Below are 21,326 nucleotides of genomic sequence, written 5' to 3'. Positions count from 1 at the left end.
TGTAAGTATGTATGTACAAATATGCGTATGACCGCGCAAAATAAGTAATGCATACACAAATCTATATACATTTAAGCGTACAAATGTAAGTACGTCAGCCAATAGGCAAAATACAAACATTGTTGTACAAAAACAACAATTGTCTCAAACAGCATCAGCACCAGAAATCAATATGGCAGCCAAATTGACAAATCCTAAATTTGTAGCAAATCACACACCAACAACATTTTCATTCATGAACGCTGGCGCACAATCCATAAGCTAAGTCGTTTCATTCATAAAAGCAAACGCCTTACACATCTCCCCGAGCATACGTTTGCCCACAAGCGTCTTTTCGCGACGATGGCAAAAGCTAGAAATTATAAATTGAACATCTTTCTGATGTTCCCTCTAGGAGGGAAAAGTGACAACCCTGCAAACACAGAAAACACAGAAATCAATGACAAAAGTGGCAACAAAGCTTTTGTCGATTTAAAATATTTCACAATTCTAAAATATTTTTCCGTGGCTCGCAAAAATCCTCGTCAATATGTATGCATGTTCATATAAAAACATACATACCTACAATGATTTGTTGTCAAAGCTATTAGAGCGGCAAGGGAAGCGATGACAATCGGCGAGCGTTCGTTTATTTTTCGGCACATCTCGGATTTTCTACCAACAACACAATGTTGTGACGCTTTGTCGTCGCGTCAATCCTTCGACAGATTGACTCTTTGACATAAAAGCAACGGAAATTTCATATGAAGTAATGAATGTTCATATCTACCTACATACATATGTTGTTTGTAGACAAATTTACAAATATTTTTACACATGATATGAAAATGCCGACGGCAAAACACAATTCTGTACTTTTATGACTCCATAATGGTGTCAAACACTTGAATTATTTTAAGAAGTATATCAAAATATGTTTAAATTATTATTAATAACTCACAAGAAAGTAAAAATGAATTAACATAAAATAATTTAAAAATAATAATAAAAGGGAATATGTTTCAAATAGCATATCAATATTCCCAGTTTGGCATACATATTATATTCTCTTCAATATTCGACGTTTGGTTATGTTAAGAGAGCGTATGTTTACAGATTCTCCGCTGTTATAAAAGCGAGAAATGTTATTTGTTTCTCGTGCATGTGAGGTGAACTCCTTGATAAAATCCTACAAATTGTTCGCTGTCGAACCTGCACCTTCTCGTTGTTTTAAGTTCTCTGGTTGTAGGAGTGAACATTCATTATTTGACGAAATCGTGAATGGATTACAATCAAATTTGGTATTTTACTAAATTATATTGTATATTGGTCATATACTAACTTACTTTTATTTCTATATAATACGTAGCGACAGCTGAATGTAAAATCATCTTCAAAAGGGATATATCTCATATAAACTAAACCGAAAAGGCTAAAGTTTACATATTAAGTTGACGGGGAAAATTTCAATTAGAAGATCGGAATTCATTATATAAGGGATATGGGGTTTACATCAAGGTCTAGATCAACTCTATTCATATTCAGCGCTAAACTAGAATGGCTTGACTTTTAAGAAAACTTGTCAACTTTTATTCATTAAAATATCACACATTTTGGTCAATTTGAACGTTTAAAGTCAGGTGTAAAGTCGAAAATCACTATGCAGGGTATATTGGGGTCAGAAAAAGGTATGGGCTAGCTATATTAACGGTCACCATTGCTCAGATATTCTTGAAAACATATTATATATATATATATATATATATATATATATATATATATATAGCTTTTGTTCGATTTAATCCATTTCAGACAAAAAGATGCACATTTACTATACAAACACGGTGATTAAATTTTATTAAGATAACTCACATATTGGCCGATATATGCAGTTTAAAGTCAGCCGGAAATGTCTCTATTAGGTTTATTAAGGCCAGTATTGGTATTGACCCGATTCAACCCATTTTTGACAAACTAGCATACTATTACCAGGAACGGGTTCTCTTCAAAATTCAATTATATATCTCACACAATGACCGATATTTTCGGTAAAAAGTCCGTTTGAAGCACACAGTCCGTTTGGGTCCACATTTTCGGTATCTGAGTTATGGACCGATTTTGACAATTTTTTGGCTTGATATATTCATTAGTGTTTGATTTGTACACAGGAAAGTCAAAGAATCAGATGGAATTTAAAGTTGTGTCATATGGGAAGTAGGCGTGGTCTCGGCCCGATTTCACAGAGAATGATAGTAATGTTTGGATAACCACACACATCGAATTTGGTTCAAATCGGTCAAGTAGTTCCTCAGATATAGGGTTTCACTTAAAGCTGCGTGGTGCCACGGCCATCGTTACATGTTTTTACACGACCCTATAAGGCCTTTCCTCACCATCTTGGCTGTGAAAATTAATGCTTGTGGTGCATTTATTCAGTTATCGTACGTTTAGTAGTTTCAAGTATAATCGTTATTTTCTGAGTTAGCATTGTTATTACCTGAATTTACCCATTTTCACAGTGTATAAAGAAGTGCTAAAAGGGCTTCGTGACCTTATATACGATATATGGAAGATAAGGGTAGTCTTGACCCAACTTTAGCATTTTTGGCTGTCTAAACGACCCCAGGTAATAAGCAGTTAAACAACCTAAAACAAAAAAAAAAACTAATAAAATAAAATAAGTAAGGTACCGATCAAAGACAGAAAGAAAAGTTTTCAATACAGTTATTAAATCAGTTCTTAATAAATAATATAAATTGAGTTATAAAACAAAAAGATTAAATAAAATAAAATAAATAAATAAAAGCGGGCGGGAAACTAAAATAGAATAGATAAGTCTATATAAACTGGCGCGAAAAATAATAGAAAATACATACAAACAAATTTGTGCGGATATTACATCAAACCTACAGGAATATTCAACAGATTACAGAAACAAAACCCAGTCAGGCGGCACAAGAGAATAGGGAGTCCAAGCAAATACCATATACGTGCACACTGTAAACCGCTCCCCTGACCACAGGAAGCCAAGTGAGCCGTATGGGTTCCTATTATTATACTCTCGCAACCTGTTGCTACAGAGTATAATAGTTTTGTTCACCCAACGGTTGTTTGTATCACCTAAAACTAATCGAGTTAGATTTAGAACTTGCCATAACTAAGCTCCGCAATAAGATACAAGACTGTTATTTGGTACACAGGATCACATTAGGGAGGGGCATCTGCAGTTAAAACTTTTTTTTTTAAAGTGGGCGTGGTCCCGCCTCTAATAGGTTTAATGTGCATATCTCCTAAACCGCTAATGCTATAATAACAAAACTCACCGCAAGCAAATGTTTTTAGCACTTCTATTGACGGTGTGAAAATAGTTGAAATCGGGTGGCAACTCCGCCCACTCCCTATATAACGGTACTGTTAAAAACTACTAAAAGCGCGATAAACCAAGCACTAAACACGCCAGAGACATAAAATTTTATCTCTGAGATGGTAAAAATTGGCTTTATAGGAACCGCGTTCAAAATTAGTCAGTGGGCGTGGCACAGCCCACTTTTAGGTGAAAACCCATATCTTGAGATCTGCTCAACCGATTTCAACCAAATTCGGTGCGTAACGTTCTTTTCATGTTTCTATGTCATAGTGCGAAAATGGGCGAAATCGGACTACAACCACGCCTACGTCCCATATAACACCATTTTAAATTCCATCTGATTCTTTCACTTTCCACTATGCAAATCAGGCAACAATGATTATATTGGGGTAAAACTTTGCGTGAATAATGCAATTAAAGTATGTCACCTTGCGGCCAAAAATTTTCTAAATCGAACCAAAACTGTTCAAACCCCTAAGTACTAAATATATGGACCCCATTGCCTATAGTTGACCTTCTACCGAAAATATCAGTCAATCCACAAAGAAATCTCAAACGAGTATACCATTTGACTTTGCGAGAGTATAAAATGTTCGGTTACATCCGAATTTAGCCCTTCCTTACTTGTTTTATATTGTATATATTCTATGTATGTTCAAATTCGGTTACAACTAATAAAACAGATGTGGTAAAAATTTCGCTTAAATAGTAGAAAAAATATAAATATTAAGCAGGATTGCGTAAAACAATTAAGCGGAGGCAGATCAAAATATATAACAAAACTAAAAAACAATAGTAAAGACACAATATAAAAACAAACATACATACATATATACATATCTAATATATTGTCAGTAACATACATATATAATAAGGGAAAAAAATATACAAGTATATACAAACAATCAAAACGCGGTGAAGTAAATACAAAAATATATTTAGTAAAAAAAGCAATAAAAAAGATTCATAACTTTCTAATATGTACCTACATACGTCTACATACACATATAATACATATATTCAAAGTCCACCTCGGCAAGTACCACGCAATGTCTTGTTCTTGTCATACAAAGCAAACCGGATTGCGTACATAGGTACATAGTGTATTGGCTGTTTTAGCGACTGCTCACATAAACAAGGACATACGAATAAATCCGTAATAAATATAAAACACCATTCAGTTTTGTTGAACGTTGGTCTAAAGAAGTTAGAGATCCGTTTATTACTAAAACACTTTTTGCAACTTTAGTTAGACCTACAAGTATATTGCAATATGGCTCTGTTGTATGGAACCCAAGCTACCAAATTCATTTTGACAACTTAGAGTCTGTTCAAAACCAATTTTTACTTTTCGCCTTAGGGTATTTCCGATGGGAGTCTAGGATAAGTCTACCGCCATACACTAGGTGTTTAAAACTTATACATATATACTTGGAACAGTTTTAGTTCTTTTCTCCTGTCTAAAATTAATTTAAGATCCCGGAATACTCTAATAAAATCTGCACCATTACCCTAATTTCCCCCGAAGCAGATAAGCGCATTCACGCAGAAGCTTTTGTCTTATTGCAACTAACAAATATGCTTACAAGATCATATAAATAGCAAACATTGGGAAAAGGTTTCAAACCTTAAGTTAGCAGATTGCAACTGCAACACCCTTGTTAAAATAGATATTTTATTAGGTAGCGATCTCATATCATAGATATTTCTCGAAGGTATTGAGAAAATATCAAACACACTTCTGGTACAAAATAATATTTTTGGTTGGATCCTAAGTGGGCTAGTTACGGAACCAATTACCACCATGACAACTCAAGTTGGGGAAATCTCAAACGAATACCTTAATTAACAATTAAGAAAATTTTGGGAATTTTAAGAACTCCAACAACCCCTGAAAATCAGTATTGTGAGGACTTTTACAAACTTTTTTACACTTTAAATGTGTTAGAAAAATACCTCCATTTAGATCATATCGAGGAAGTAAACCCAGGGGAAAAAATCATCAACGGCAAATACTACTCCTTTTACTTGCCACATCATGTAGTAGTAAGGCCAGACAAACAAACAAAAAAAAGTAAGAGTTGTCTTCACTGCCTCAAAAATTATTAACTCGGTGAATTCCCTAAATTATATCCTATTTACGGAACCCACACTCCAACCAGATTTACTGCTCCTCATATTAAGTAGGCGTATATTCAAATACGTATTCAATGAGGACGTTAAAAAAATGTAACGGCAAATAGTCGTACATACAGATGACCAAGATTTTCAACTAACTAGTTTCCGAAGATCACCAACTAGTCTACTACGCGACTTTAAATTAAAAACAGTTACCTTTGGCGTTAATTTGGCACCACGAATTCGAGCACTCCACGAATTGGCAGAAAATACAAAGTCAGAATTTCCTCTGGCAACTGAATTATTAAAAACACAAACTTATGTAGACGATATTTTGTCTGGAAGTCACAGCCTTCCACAAGCATACGAATCCACAGGTAATAAAGGCCCTCAAATCCGCAGGGTTCCCATAAAAAAAAATAACGGCAAATCACCCAAATATATTAAAAAATATACTAAACGAATAATTTCCCTATATTCGAAAAGGAAAGTGCAAACAAACTCTGGGCATCCAATGGAATGCTTACCAGTTCTTAAACACGACTGAGTCCATATCCGCATTATCCCCCATAACAAATAGACAGATTTTATCTTCGGTGGCAATGCTTTTTGACCCCGCAGGATCGCTTTCGCCAATTGGCCTTTTGAATTTGACGGAACCGACTGGGACGAACAACTGAAATCTCTTCGCTCAGAAAAATAGTGCCAGTTCGCAAACAATCTGAACCACATTTCTGAGATACAAATCACACGATGGGTAAACTATTTCCCCGAACACAAAGTCGAATTACATGGGTTCTGTGACGCCTCTAAGAAGACACATTGTGCCACCATCTATGTGCGCACACAAAGCGATACCTCGACTTGAGCTCTGTGGCGCCCTACTACTCGCAAAATTGACTTCCATGGTGCAGACATATTTAAAAATGAAGAAATATTGATTGTATATCTGGTCCGATTCTGAATTTGTTCTAGCCTGGTTAGAAAAACTACCATGGGAATGGAAGACGTACATTTCTAATCAGACCTCACAAATACAATGACGTAGCCAGTGCTGACAATCCATATAAGGGGGTGCAAACCGCTGCACCTCACCACCACCACCCTCTGGTGGAAGGGCCCAAGATAGTTAACAGAATCTCTCGATTCTTGGCCACAATAGCCCATGCGCAACATAATTGCCCCAGAAAGTCGAAAAATCGACAAATATCATGCAATGTTGGGAGATTTTGACATCCTTGAACGGTTTTCGGTAGAAATCATGAGCGATAATGGCAAAACATTTGTCGGAGCCCAATGGCATTGCGTTGCACCATGTTCATGTCCATTTACAGGCAACTAAGTTATAACCATTGTTACTCTCTCATACATATCAATATCGACGCCGAGACGCCTGAAGCACCAACGTCAACTCTTCGTTTGGCTGTTACTGTGAGGTGCCCCGAACCATAATGGTAACAACGGAAGCAAGTATTATTCGGAACCACACCCGATGTCCGCCCTGTTCCCGTCCCCAAGGGGTGCAGCATTTCTCAATCGTCAAAGGGGTGGGTCTGGCGGGTTGTGCTGACTTTGCGAAAAGACACACTACAAGTTGCTGCACAGGAACACATTATATCTCGTCATCAGTTCACCTGCCTCCCGCAACCGTACTGCCGTCCGACGGTCACAGCCAAGAGGTGTTGCACGATCACGTCGACCAGACCCCGTATCTGACGCCCACACAATGGGACACCGACGCGGAGCCAACAGTTAAGGTCGCAATCTCGCCGCACGACAAGACTCAGTAGCGTTGTAGCTACGATGCAGCACCTACAGCGACTGCTAGGCTAGTATTTACCTAGGGAGGCCGGGATGTCTAAATGAGCCAAGAGGGCTAAGGGAATTATTGATCTGATTCAGCCCATTTTTGAAATACAGGCATACTATTAACAGGAACGGATTTTCTGTCAAGTTCAATAATAAGGTGATACACTATTCGTACAAAGATGCATCCCGATACATTTATTGGTACTAGATTTGTATTCTATGAAGTGAAAGCATCAGGTGGAAATTAAAATTGTGTTACATGGGAAGTAAGCGGGGTTATAGTTCCCTTTTCTCACTGTAACATAGGAATATCAGAAGAATGTTAAGGGGTTGGGGGTAGTCAGAATTTTCAAAAAATCAATTTGTTTTTGTTTTGCATTTTGGTTAAGTGTAATATCTTGCAAATATTCTCTGAAAATTTCACGTTGAACCGATAATTATTTTTTGAGCTATTCGACAAATAACAAATAGCGATCGGGTGCAGGAAGCTAGCGGCAGTTGCAAGAAACTTTAAATGCGTTTTTCTCAAAACTATGTTTTTTGAACTGGTGAAAACTTTAATTCGAAAACCGCTCAGTAGATTTTAATGAAATTTATACATCTTTTAGAACACATAATAAACTTTTTTTTTACAAAAATTTCGGGTTTTTAAGACCAACTAACTTGACTTTGTTAATTTAAAACAAAAAAGCTTCGATCAGGCCCCCGATTATCTATTTATAAAACTAATTTTTCCTATCCGATTGATTTTAGATGAATCTCCAAGGACTTATGATTGTCACCGCAAATACTTTTTTTTTCCAACTGGGTCAACATAGACAGCTTAACTTTGGAAATTAAAAAAAAAAAATTTTGAAATTTTCACGACTTTAAGTCAAAATATTGTACAATAGTGCCATATTACTACTTTTGTAAAATAACATGATTTAATAGCAAAAAAAAATTACTGAAGATTCTAATTTTTTTTTGTGCCTCTGACTACCCCTAAGCCATTAAATATCGAATTTGGTTGAAGTCGGCCAAGTAGGTCCAGAGATATGTGATTTCACCTAACGGTGGTCATACCCAACATCCGACCTTGGGTTTCTCTGACGCTTTTATTTGTTTGAAATAATAAATATCAGAAGCACGGATAGCAATGTGTTATTTTTAACATACCTTATGTTTGCTTCGCTTCGATGTCAGAGTATTAATTGTCAAGGAAATCGATGATTGTTCCATGGAAATCAGCCATCAGTTTAAACAAAGTAAAGTAAAAGGTTGCTTTCGTAAAAGCAATTTGCAAAGCAGAGATAAAGGGATGCTCAACTCATTCATGAATGCGTGACACCATATTTCATGCACATGAGCTGTAAAAATTTTCATGAGTTTTGTTTAGCATGCAATGAAAATTTTCAAAAAGGTTTGCCGATGTATTCATTTTCAATTTTTATTTCATAAACGTCAATTAAATGCTTAATTGATGTCATGGCATGGGCATGTGTTTTAAAACTGCTTTGCATATTGCGTATACCTAAGCAGCCATATTTTCATTCAACATTGAAAAGAAAAGGAAAAACCGATAAGTCATTTAAGAGTAAACTCATTAAAGATACAAAAGTAAAAAGATATTTAGATGTCGAAAAAAACAACAATAATAACAGCCCTAGTCCCAGGCCTAGATTTGCAGATTTTTTTTTATTTTTAATAATTATATCCGTAACCGTTGCATTTAATAAAGTTATAACATCAATTAAGTATACGTAAATAAAATATTTACTATAGCATAGTTTTCGTTGCCCTAGATATCTTAACAAGTTTTGATGTTTTCAAGGGTTGGACAGGCTCTTGTTTTTATGATATTCCATATCTTATATTTTGATTAATTATCGGCTTGTCAACTAGATATTTATAAAATAAATGCTTATAAAAGGAGTTTTATTGTAATAAAACATGTGTTTTTGATATTTGGTCTGCTTACTTCAATGTACCTTTATTTTTCAAAACAAAACTAACATTATAAAAATATCGATCTGTGTGTTTTATGTTTTCTGATTTTGTATTATAAAATGGAAATAAAGATTTAAAAATAAAATAGAGCCAATTTTACAAAATCATTGATAGCTTCATGAATTGTTAGCACAAATCCAACCATTGGACTAAGATGTTTGAAAAAATAGGCGGAGAAGAGAAGCAATCAATACGAGAAGTTTGGAAAACCTACCAAAATCATGAATACTGCAGAAAACATAAAACTTTCTTGGAATGAGACAATAGAGAGATCTTTGAACGGATTATGGAAGAACATATGGCCAGATTTAAGTAAGAGCGAAGAAACATAGGAAACTCTGTCGATAGGGATGAATATGGATGAAATAGTGGAATTAGAAAAACAAACCGAATTAGATGAGGTAAATGTTGAAGATATCGAAGAAATAGTTCAAGAAACAGCAGCTAGTCTTCGTAATGATGATAAATGATAATGATAAAAGCAGTTTGACTACTATAACTGAAAATATGAACCAATTTGTTGAAAATTATCCAAATTCTGACAGGAGTTAAAAAGAAAGACGGGCTGTTATAGATGTTTATCCACTTATCAACAGCTTCTAACAAAACGCAAAAGGAAAACGCAACCTACATTAGATGCCTTCTTAAGGAAATATATACAATTGAATTTTATTTGTTATATTCGTTTATATTGCTTTTTTTATAAGAAATAATTGTTTGGTTTTATTTATTTACTTTTATTTATTTAATTCCTAACCAATTTTCAATCCATCTTCCCTTAACTCCATGGGCCTCGTTTAGCGCTGTTTCGCATTTAGGTCTGCTTAAAGGGACGTATAACGTTAAGCGGGGATGCATGTACATATACTTGTATAACACGATTGCAACAACCGTTAGGTGAACAAACCTCTGTCTAACTTTTAGGTAAAATCTACTTTAATTTTCTTCTTTAAAACTTTCACAATAAGCGGATATAAAAGCTTATCATACTCTGCTATCGAGTAAGCTTACTTAGATTTTATGATAGCCCCAACAGATATAATACTGAAAGAATATTTTTAAATCAGACATCGGCTAACTATGTATATTAACATACCTCATTGCGTTGAATGTTTTGATGAAGCGCAGTCCATTTAAGGGAGAGATTTTGACTTAATTCAAGCCATAAATCTTTAACTCGGGTGAAGTCATTCCGCAGGTACAATTTTATAGCAGAAATTTGTTTAGAAAATTTTATTGATGATTCGTTCAAATTCAAAGTTCTTGCCTGAAACGAATATTAATTAATTTGATACCTCAAAATATAATAATTAATTTGATATCTCAAAATAATGCAAGTTTTCTTCGGTCAAAATCAAATGTCAGTTTATTATATTATATTTTTCACTTTCAGTTTGATTTAAAGCTACAGCGCCCGCTCGAGAATGTGAACACCCAGAAACACACTTTGTTTTGCATTGACTACTCTAAAACGTGAACAAGGCAAGAAAGCTCTAAACCATGAACGTTTCATTGTTTGAAGTGTTGCCAAAGTTGCCAAAAATTCACGCGAAACGTGATACTTTGACAAATTTGAAACTTTTCTGTCGTGATTGCCATCTTGAACGCACCCTATATCACTCGCACTTTTGGATTTACTTGAAGCGCTTCACCTTAGATTTGCTGCTTAAAAATTAGTAGTTTTAAGAAACCTGTGTGCTTGACGTTAATGGAAAAAGCTCGGTCATTTACAAAAAGGGTCGAGTGTGACGTTCTTAGTGAAGAAATATAATGTTGCTAAATTCACCAATTCTGGCATTAAAACGAATAGACAAAAAATTTTAAACAACATATTTTTGTACCTAAAAAAAACAAAAACAATGCTGTTTATCGTTGGTTCATCCGTAAGCTAATTAAAAACAGGTCAGTAAGTGCTTTAATGCGGAAAGAAAAATGCAAAACATGCAATCAAAATTAAAGAAAAACACAGACGATTTTTATGCTAGTGTTGGATGGCTTCGAAAAGCCGTTTGGAGTCGATCGGTGAAGAAACCGAAGCTAATTGCTGGCAAAATTGTATATATTTTAATTATGCGGAAAACGATTATGATCCCGAGGATAGTATGCCGTCGATGGGTGTAAAAGAAAAATTGGTAGCTGAACTTCGCTCTTTGATGAGCACCACAGCTGATCTCTTTCACAGTTTAAATGCTGAGGTTCGTCTGTGTGCCCAGAAATGCTCAAAGATATGTAAGTTTTTGAAAATTTGTTTCTTATTGAAAATGTTATAGTGAATGTACGTTACCAGTCGTATGTAACCAAGATATTAAGATAAATAATGCGGAACAAGAGGACAAATCAGCGTAAGTCTGCGTCTCAAAAACATATAATAAAATCAAACCAAATTTTCATTAAACGGTACAGTGGGAGTCATAAAGGCGTCGATAAAAACGATGTAGTACTGAGACGCCTATTGGAGGAAGCTATATTTCAATTATTAGAAAAACATGACTGAATATTTTAATAATAGTTTACTCAAACTTACATTTTCTATCATATATCTTAACTACAAATTAAAATATATACAAAACAACAATAAAATGCGAATTTAAATTTGTAAACATATATTAACTTATTCTTTTTGGGTATTCGAAAACGTGAACATACGGAGCTTCAGCTTAAAGCTCTGTGTCAATCGTTTTCAAACGCCTCAAATGCACCCGAAGTTGCATTATACACTCTTGCAATTTGCAAAAACCAAAAGCTTGGAAAAGACGGGTGTCTTCGAAACTCTATATACAAGAATTCAGCATTCGTTAGCAGGCGAAATAATGAATTAACTACAACAATGTTATATGGTCTGAGTCATATCCCAATCTAACATTATTATTACATTTTTTTTCTAGGTGCGTACCGAATCAATAATAATAAATATTCGGTCCACATGTACATAGTTTAAAAATCGTTTAAAATTCCATCCGATTCATTTACACATCAGATAAATCAATAATTAAATTACATATAGCACAATTGATCAGAGTTTTTCCGAAATCTGATAGTTGGCGGTATCAAAATTCATACAGAGCAAATAATTTTATGAAATTTCATGAATTCTGATTTTTCGATTATAAATGGTTCGAATCATCATTTTATTGGTTTTCGATGTCAATGTTTTATTTGTAATATTACGTTTTAAATTATTTTGATTTGTCGTAAAGACAGTTTCAAACAAGTAAGTAAAGACTAAGTACTGGTATAACTGAACTCAAGACATTTTTTCATGCAAGTTTAGGAGGATAACTCACACATCATTAAGATATTTCACTGATTTAACGATATACATATGGGCAAAATGGGCCGAAAATTTTGTATATGTGTAAAAATCTACAAAATTTTTTTAGGTGACAGCAAATTGGGTCCGAACTAGTCACACAAGGTAATTTCTACATAGGATAGATAATATTCGTTGTCGTTAAATTCTATAACGGAAATTTCTGAAAAACCATCTGTGAAACTGAAATAATAATATAAAATTCACATAAAATGTAAAAATAGTTCAATTAAAAAATATGGACAGTTAAAAATAGATTTTTTGCAAAACAAAAAAATCAAAAATTGGAATTCTAACGAAATGTTTATTTGTTAGTGATAATATTTATTTTGTAATTATCAGTGCTAATGTTGAAAACATTGCTTTCAAATGTTTTAATTGCTATACAGTGGTCGCGTTCTAAATATTCCGTGATTTCAAACAGCGCCTGTGATCCGGGAAAAGTCGTATATTTTAATGGAATGTTTTGTGATTTGATGCTTTATATTATTAATTTTCAATTGAAAATGAAAAATTAAATTTTTTTAATTCAGAACTAATTCACTTTATTAAACCGATTAACGATCCATATATAATAATTTCTAATCTTAATAAATGTTGGTTGTTTTAATTCAAATGCCAAAAAACTATTAATTTGTCGGATCTGTTATAAAAACGCTAATTTTGAGGCGTAACAAGTCGGACATCGCTTTATCACTGTATATGCTACTCGAACCGTTGCCTTGCAAAATAATCCATTTCAAATTTCGAGAAGCCATCTTGTCAAATAAAAAAGCAACACCATGAACGGGTAATTCAATTTTTTTAAATATTATGGTAAAGCACAAAAATATATTGGAACAATTATATTTTGTTATTTATGACCAATGTGCAGATTTTAAAAATAATTTGATTTAAAAAATCTTCATAAATTAAATTTTGAATAAATTTAATATAAAAAACAATAAACTACATAAGAAGTAATGTCAAAGAGTCAATCTGTCGAAGGATTGACGGGACGACAAAGCGTCACAACATTGTGTTGTTGGTAGAAAATCCGAGATGTGCCGAAAAATAAACGAACGCTCGCCGATTGTCATCGCTTCCCTTGCCGCTCTAACAGCTTTGACAACAAATCATTGTAGGTATGTATGTTTTTATATGAACATGCATACATATTGACGAGGATTTTTGCGAGCCACGGAAAAATATTTTAAAATTGTGAAATATTTTAAATCGACAAAAGCTTTGTTGCCACTTTTGTCATTGATTTCTGTGTTTGCAGGGTTGTCACTTTTCCCTTCTAGAGGGAACATCAGAAAGATGTTCAATTTATAATTTCTAGCTTTTGCCATCGTCGCGAAAAGACGCTTGTGGGCAAACGTATGCTCGGGGAGATGTGTAAGGCGTTTGCTTTTATGAATGAAACGACTTAGCTTATGGATTGTGCGCCAGCGTTCATGAATGAAAATGTTGTCGGTGTGTGATTTACTACAAATTTAGGATTTGTCAATTTGGCTGCCATATTGATTTCTGGTGCTGATGCTGTTTGAGACAATTGTTGTTTTTGTACAACAATGTTTGTATTTTGCCTATTGGCTGACGTACTTACATTTATACGCTTAAATGTATGTAGATTTGTGTATGCATTACTTATTTTGCGCGGTCATACGCATATTTGTACATACATACTTACATATAGAGCAGTGCGCTCACATGTTTTTATTGATAATTGATAATATATTATTACAAGTATATTACATAATATAACATATTGATGTACATATGTACATAAATAAATTATTAATTCTGTAACAACTGAAATTAGAAAATTATGAAAATATTATAGTAAAATATAATTTCTTGCATAATCTTACACATTTTATCACTGTAGCATTTGTGTAAAAAAATCATATTTTATCAATTTTTCATCATAAAGATCGTTTATATGGCAAAAAATAATCATGCATATGTGAAGTGGCATTTGTATTTTTTGTTTTCTCATTCATTTCATTTAATTTTTCTCTTTGTGTTGGGAGATACGTAATTTGTCAGAGAACGCTGTTATAAATTCTCATTTCTGTTAAATAACAGCAAATATTACAGAAAATGGTGAACTCCTTGATCTCAAATTTTCAGCCAACCAATCGAGCATCATACAAAATTCACTTTGCACCTTCTCGTTGTTTTAAGTTCTCTGGTTAAACGAACTCAGTTATGGTCATTTATCGGTATCGGTTAACCTCAATGGTCGAGTCGACAACTAAATTTTTAGTTCGACTACAAATAACTGTACCAAGTTGATTTAATGATATCCAAATTAAATACAAACTGTAAGAGATTTAGATATAGCAATTTGACTGTTTAAGCATTAAAAGCTAATGCAATCTGCAAGGGTACTGCTAATGAAAAGTGTGCGGTTCTTCGTCGAATTTTTAATACGAATCACACTGCATCTGCTCATTTGAGTGATTATACTACTAAAGCTGATGTTGCTAATTTTGACGGTATTAGCAATAGTTCTCTGAAATCTTAACCCAAAACAGGAGATAACATACTCCTGTAAATACGATATATACATACATTTAATGCATGCTTACGTTTGAGTAATTTTACTGAAGCATGAAAAGACGCTAAATCTTAGCAATAAAAAAGCCTAATAAACCATAAGGAGGCCAATGTCTTATCATCCTATAAGTTTACTCCTTTTAATCAGTAAAATACTGCAAAGGACTGTTAATGAAAAATTAGCAACTTTCGGTGAAGACAATTTTCTAACCCAACAGTTTGGCTTTGGACATAACACTGTTCATCCCCTAGTTAGCATAAATATAGTTAAAAAATACGCTTTTAAAGCACACCAAACTAAAAAGTGAGAAATAATTCTTAATATTAACTGACAGTAATATTGACCGAAAAATACTTGATCAATTAACCCTCCTTTGCTGGATTAAGACGCTAATTTAGATCGATTTACCATACAAAATAAAAATCTTATTTCACTAAATTAATTCTTAAAAGAATACAAATCGACTTGAAACTGGAATACAACTTTGCGGGTTGTTGATCACACTGTAAATTTGGCTGTGTTAACTGATAAAATGGCAATCAGCAGATGAATTTTAATCATTAGGAAAAATACAAAAGGAACAATACAAGCAAGTATAACAGCGTTAATCGAGTAGACGTCTGTCCGAAAAGCAAAAACTGGTTTCTGAATTATTATCTTATTGTACTTAATTAATTTGTTGTGCGAAAATACCAATAAAAGCGTATTTTTTAGTTTATTTCGACGTATATTTATTTTTAATTTCTTTGTTTAACGTACTTTATAAGCACATTTTTTAGTTTTTCAAACCATATTTATTATTTAGCCACACGTAGTGATTTCCCTTTTTGAAAGCAAGTTTGGATGGTTAATGCTTTTAGCTGCGTAGTTTAGGCTCAAATTTTTTTCACTCTTCCTTGGAATGAAATAGTAAAATATCTTGTTATTCTTGACCCTGTACACTCTTATTAATCTGAAATCCAATCTAAATACTTACAATGACTTGCTCAATATATTTTTCAACCCATCATTTTCTATGGCGCGCACATCTGGGCCAATATTGCTTTCGGGGATAAAATGGGTATGATAGAGGAAGTCCTTCAGATTAAGAATATATATAGATATAGCCGCGAGAAACTTATAGTTTACGAGATATTTACGCTTAAAGTTGAAAATTTCAACTATTTAAAGTAAGAATTTTTCTGATTTAAAATGAAAGTGAAGTATATAAGTGAAAAATACAAGTGTATAATTCATTTTAAGTTGAAATTTTCAACATTAAACGTACATATTTCGGAAACTATAAGTTTCTATATCTATATATATTTTTGATCTGGAGGATCTCCTCTATCCGTCCATATCCATTTTATTCCCGAAAGCCTGAGGCGGTATACTAAAGCCGACCTCAAGCTTTTAAAAATGATACTGAACTTCCATTGTGAACCTACATGCTAACATAGAGCTAGTATCGGATATCCTGTTGAATATGCTTCCTTTGCACAGTTAGCCGGAATAAATAAAAGTCCCGAGTTCGATCACTTCAACAGTTTTTAATAAACTAAAAACATAAATTACAGATTTTTGTTACAAAGCTCAAAGATGTACGTAACTGAAAAATGTTGTTGTTGTAAAGGGGAATAATCATATGATACGTGCTATCCGTGGTTGCCAGATTTTCAACACTCCTCCTCAACAACAATAATTTTCTCTTCAATATCAAACAATTAATGTTTCATTCACAGCAAGTCAATTAATTTTACATGTTTTGCTTTACATAAATTTTTAGTCCAAATATCAGCTGGCATATTTTCTGTACTTAAATATTTTAAATGAATTACATTATTTTTGACAACTTCTCGTATGAAATGAAATCGTATATCTATATGTTTACTGCGATTGTGTTAAGCTGGATTCCGCGCTAAATGTTGTGAACTCAAATTATCACCATACATTGTGAACGGACCTTCGCCCTCGTAGCAATTCATTTCATATAACAATTTTCTCAAATATACCGCCTCTTTGGCCGCCGCCGATAATGCCATGTATTCAGCTTCGGTACTGCTTAAAGCAACCGTCACCTGTTTTTTGCTCTCCCAAGAGAACCCACAACCTGCCATAGTGAATACATAGCCAGTATAGGACCTTCTGTCATCTACGCTGCTGCCCCAATCGGCATCTACGAAGCCCTCTGCTTGCTTGCCCGTCTTTCTGAATTAAGCTTTAAATTTTTCGTTACAGACAGATACCTTAGTATATGTTTTGCTGCTTTCTCATGCTCAATATGAGGATCGCAATTTCTTTGCGCCAACTTGCTGACCGAATGTAAGATGTCTGGTCTTGTCGTTACTGCCAAATACATCAACGCGCCAATAAGGGACTGGTATTCTGTAGCATTTACTTTTTTGCAATCATCTGTCGTACATTGTATTTTGAATCCAGGATCAAGTGGAGTAGACGCCCCGCGACACTGCTCCATGCCATACTGCTTTAACAAATTTTGAACGTATTGAGAGTGACCAACCGATATAGGACCTGAGCTGCCAACACGCTCAATTTCCATTCCAAGAAAATGTTGAACTCTTCTTTTATCTACAATATTGAAGCTCTCAGCAATTTTCTTCTTTATCGCCAATAGGTCTGTCTCGCTTGAACATGCTACGATAATATCGTCAACGTAAACAGCAATGAAGTTGTATTTTTTATCAACATTATTCTTATAAAGGCATGGTTCATTCTGACACTGCTTAAAACCAATGGATTTCAGAGTGGTATCCAACCTACGGTTCCACTCTCTGCCAGACTGCTTTAAACCATATATTGCTTTCTTCAATTGTAGTACGCGATTGGGATATTTTGAGTTGATGAACCCTTCTGGTTGTTCCATATACACTTCATCGTCTAGCTCGCTGTTGAGATACGCCGTTGATACATCCAGTTGATGCATATGTAGCTCCTTTTCAGCTGCCAATGCGAACAGCATTCGTATAGTAGCATAACGCACAACAGGTGAAAATGTTTCTTTGTAGTCAACGCCATACTGCTGGCTACATCCCTTAGCAACTAACCTCGCTTTGTATCGCTCAATGTTTCCATTTTGATCTCTTTTCTCATTAAAAACCCATTTACAACCAATTTTTCGTTTTCCAATTGGCAAATCAGCTAATACTCATGTTTGATTTCTAATAAGAGAATCGTACTCTTTGTTCATCGCCTCTCGCCAGCATTTACAATTTTTGCTTGACATTGCTTCTTTTACAGTGCTCGGTATCTTGCCATCGCTATTTGCTATGTTTACTATATGGAACTGTTTTTTTGGACGGCCAGGTTTGACAGTACGAAGAATTTTTGGCCTACCCCTTCCTCGTTTTCCGTTTACACTGCTTTCACTTGTGCTATCATATGTGTTCTCGCTATCGTTCGGTACTTCAGTTTCTTCGGCTGTTTCACTTTCTGCTTCTTCTGAAGCTGTTTCATATTTCTCCTCCCCAAGATGCACTTCTGCTCCCTCTTCGACATTTGACCTTTCTTGCTCACTTCGCGACTTGTTTGATAATGTATCTATTTCGACAGATACTCGTTCTGTTTCTTTTTCTCGTATACTGCCTGTTGAAGATTCATCAAAGATGACAGCTCGCTTCTCAACTATTCGTCTCTCACTGCTATCGTACAAACGATATGCTTTTGCTGTCAAAGAGTAACCAACAAACGTATACTCTTTACCCTTCTCACGAAATTTATGGTGCTGACTTTTATCTAGACCAACTGCTTTTGAACCAAATATTCTCAAATGACGTACATTTGGCTTATAACCCGTCCACAACTCGTATGGTGTTTTATCACCAAGTTGTCTAGTAACTGAACGATTACGAATGTAGACCGCAGTTGCAGCAGCTTCAGCCCATAACGACTCACAAAGTCCAGCTTGCACAAGCATACTGCGAGCCATCTCTACGATCGTACGATTTGCACGTTCTGCTACTCCGTTCTGTTGAGGAGTATAGGGAACTGTCAATTGCCTTCGTATACCGCTTGCGTTAAGAAAACCATCGAATTCATGGTTGACATACTCAGTGCCATTATCACTTCTCAGTACCTTAATTCGTTTCTCTGTTTGACATTCTACTAGACTTTTAAATATTTTGAATTTTTCTAGTACCTCATTTTTATGTTTCAAAAAATAAATAAACATGCGTTTAGATTTGTCATCTATGAAAGTTGCAAAATAACGTGCACCACCCAGAGACACTTTTGGCATAAGCCCACATACATCAGAGTGAATTATGTCTAACAAACTCACAGAACTATGCTCACTACTTTTTGGAAATGGCTTTGCACTTATTTTTGTTTTCATACAAACGTCACAGTTAATGTTTTGTGGTACACTTGGATAGTTCTCTTAGGCTTGAAAAATTTAAGTGTCCATAGCGTTTATGCCAAATCATAACCTTCTCTTCTGCTGCACTAAAACACGAATGCAGACTACTCTTGCAGTCAAAAATATAAAGATTATTTCTCTTTGGGGCTTTTAACACAACATCACAATTTTGATTTCTTATGATCGCACAGTCATTTTCAAAACTTACACTCACACCATTAGTTATTGCTTTTCCAACAGATATAAAGTTTCCCGCCATTGTCGGTACAAATAACACATCTTTTAAATATATTTTACAGTTTGCATTAATTAGGACCGTTCCAACACCTACAGCGTTTACGTATTTTTCCGATGCTACCATCACTCTCTCTTTATTTTCTCTGAGAGAAACAAACATACTTCGTTCACTGCATATGTGAGTAGACGCACCACTATCAATGCACCACGAAGATCTTCGGAAACATGATACGTCTGTTGTTGCTAACACTGCAAATGAACACTGGTCATTAGAACCAATGTTTTTGTCCTTTTTCAGCGCTTTACATTTAGATGCCATATGCCCACGCTTGCCACAGTTAAAATACTTTCCACTGAACTGTTTCTTCGAAGTATTGTTTTCCCCTTTAGAATTTGCGAGAAAAGCTTGCTGACTGACCACTCCGACGCCTTCCTGCTCCTTTTGAGATTGCCTGTCGAACTCTTCCAACAGCTTCACCTTTATTATTTCTAACGTTGGAAATGAATCACGCGGCTCCATCGAAATCACGACATTCTCGAAATTTCTCGACAAACTGGATAACAAAATGATAACCAGCATTTCACTTAACTTGATATCTAGCTCTGCCAACTTATCTGAAACGTTAACAAACTCCTGTATATGTTGAACCATTGACACACCTTCAGCCATACTGAGGCTGAGCAGCCGTTTGTATAAGCTTACTTTTCGTATTGGACCACTGGGCTTATACACATTTTTTAGTTTTTCCCATGCTTCTAAAGCACTGGTACAGTTCTTTACGTACCCCAATTGTGATGGTTTTACACTTAACATAATTGTTGCCAAAGCCTTCTCGTTTTCGACTTTCCACTTGGCCAACAACAACGCATCCTCTGGCTTAGCAAGATCACCACTAACCACTTCCCAAATGTCTGCGTGTACTAGAACAAATTGCATGTGTATGCACCACGTATCATAGTTGGTATCATCCAACTTTTCTATTTGGTACAGCAAACTCATATTGTATTTTAAAGTGACAAACACTTTATGCGACACACGCGAAATCGAATCGTACAGTTTATATTTATTCCAACACAGTTTTTAATAAACTAAAAACATGAATTACAGATTTTTGTTACAAAGTTCAAAGATGTACGTAACTGAAAAATGTTGTTGTTGTAAAGGAGAATAATCATATGATACGTGCTATCCGTGGTTGCCAGATTTTCAACATATCCAAATGATGTAATCCAATATTACATCACATTATTCAATTTGCCTCATAACACTAGTGTAAGCTTTTCATATTTTTTTTTCTTCAAATGAGTTTTATTTCTTCATTTTTTCCTCCAATTATCTACAGTTATAATTAAGGCTACGTCATAATAATCATTGATATAATTAAGTAGATAACACAATTATCTCTTAATTCTTATTTTATATAATTATTAGTTGACACCACTTTTGTATACTAAATTTGTCAATAAATTGTACAATGAGTTCTAGATCACTTGTTAAGAGACTTGAAACAAAGATGTTTGGCATATGAAGAAATTAATGTAATTATGTTACAGCACATAATCGCAAAATTTCAATACTTGAGTGATACTGAACTTCGTGAGCATTACGAATTCC

The 21,326-nt window shown here is 34.5% G+C and overlaps 1 protein-coding gene and 1 long non-coding RNA gene across 8 annotated transcripts in view; one reads left to right on the top strand and one right to left on the bottom strand.

The window, feature by feature from the left end:
- LOC106623322 (uncharacterized) overlaps nt 1–21,326 on the bottom strand; it is a 112,505-nt gene that overhangs the window by 44,331 nt on the left and 46,848 nt on the right. For 4 of the 7 annotated variants that reach the window (XM_036378286.2, XM_036378285.2, XM_070108976.1 and 1 more), the window contains one exon: nt 10,359–10,529. The exons of 1 other annotated variant lie outside the window; for it this stretch is intronic. In XM_036378286.2, the coding sequence (XP_036234179.1) occupies nt 10,359–10,529 (171 nt within the window). Of the gene's footprint in view, nt 1–2,481; nt 2,626–10,031; nt 10,307–10,358; nt 10,530–21,326 lie in introns of those variants that run through there. 2 more of the 7 variants (XM_070108975.1, XM_036378289.2) reach the window with 2 other exon arrangements.
- LOC138857177 (uncharacterized) lies at nt 10,660–11,866 on the top strand. Its single transcript, XR_011396195.1, has 2 exons — nt 10,660–11,491; nt 11,550–11,866. It is a non-coding gene; the product is annotated as an uncharacterized lncRNA (long non-coding RNA).

This window comes from Bactrocera oleae, chromosome 4 (genome assembly GCF_042242935.1).
Source record: "Bactrocera oleae isolate idBacOlea1 chromosome 4, idBacOlea1, whole genome shotgun sequence".
In the NCBI taxonomy this organism is placed as follows: Eukaryota; Metazoa; Arthropoda; class Insecta; order Diptera; family Tephritidae; genus Bactrocera; species Bactrocera oleae.
The sequence above is the reverse complement of the archived record's forward strand: the minus strand, read 5'-3'. Positions and strand labels throughout refer to the sequence as shown.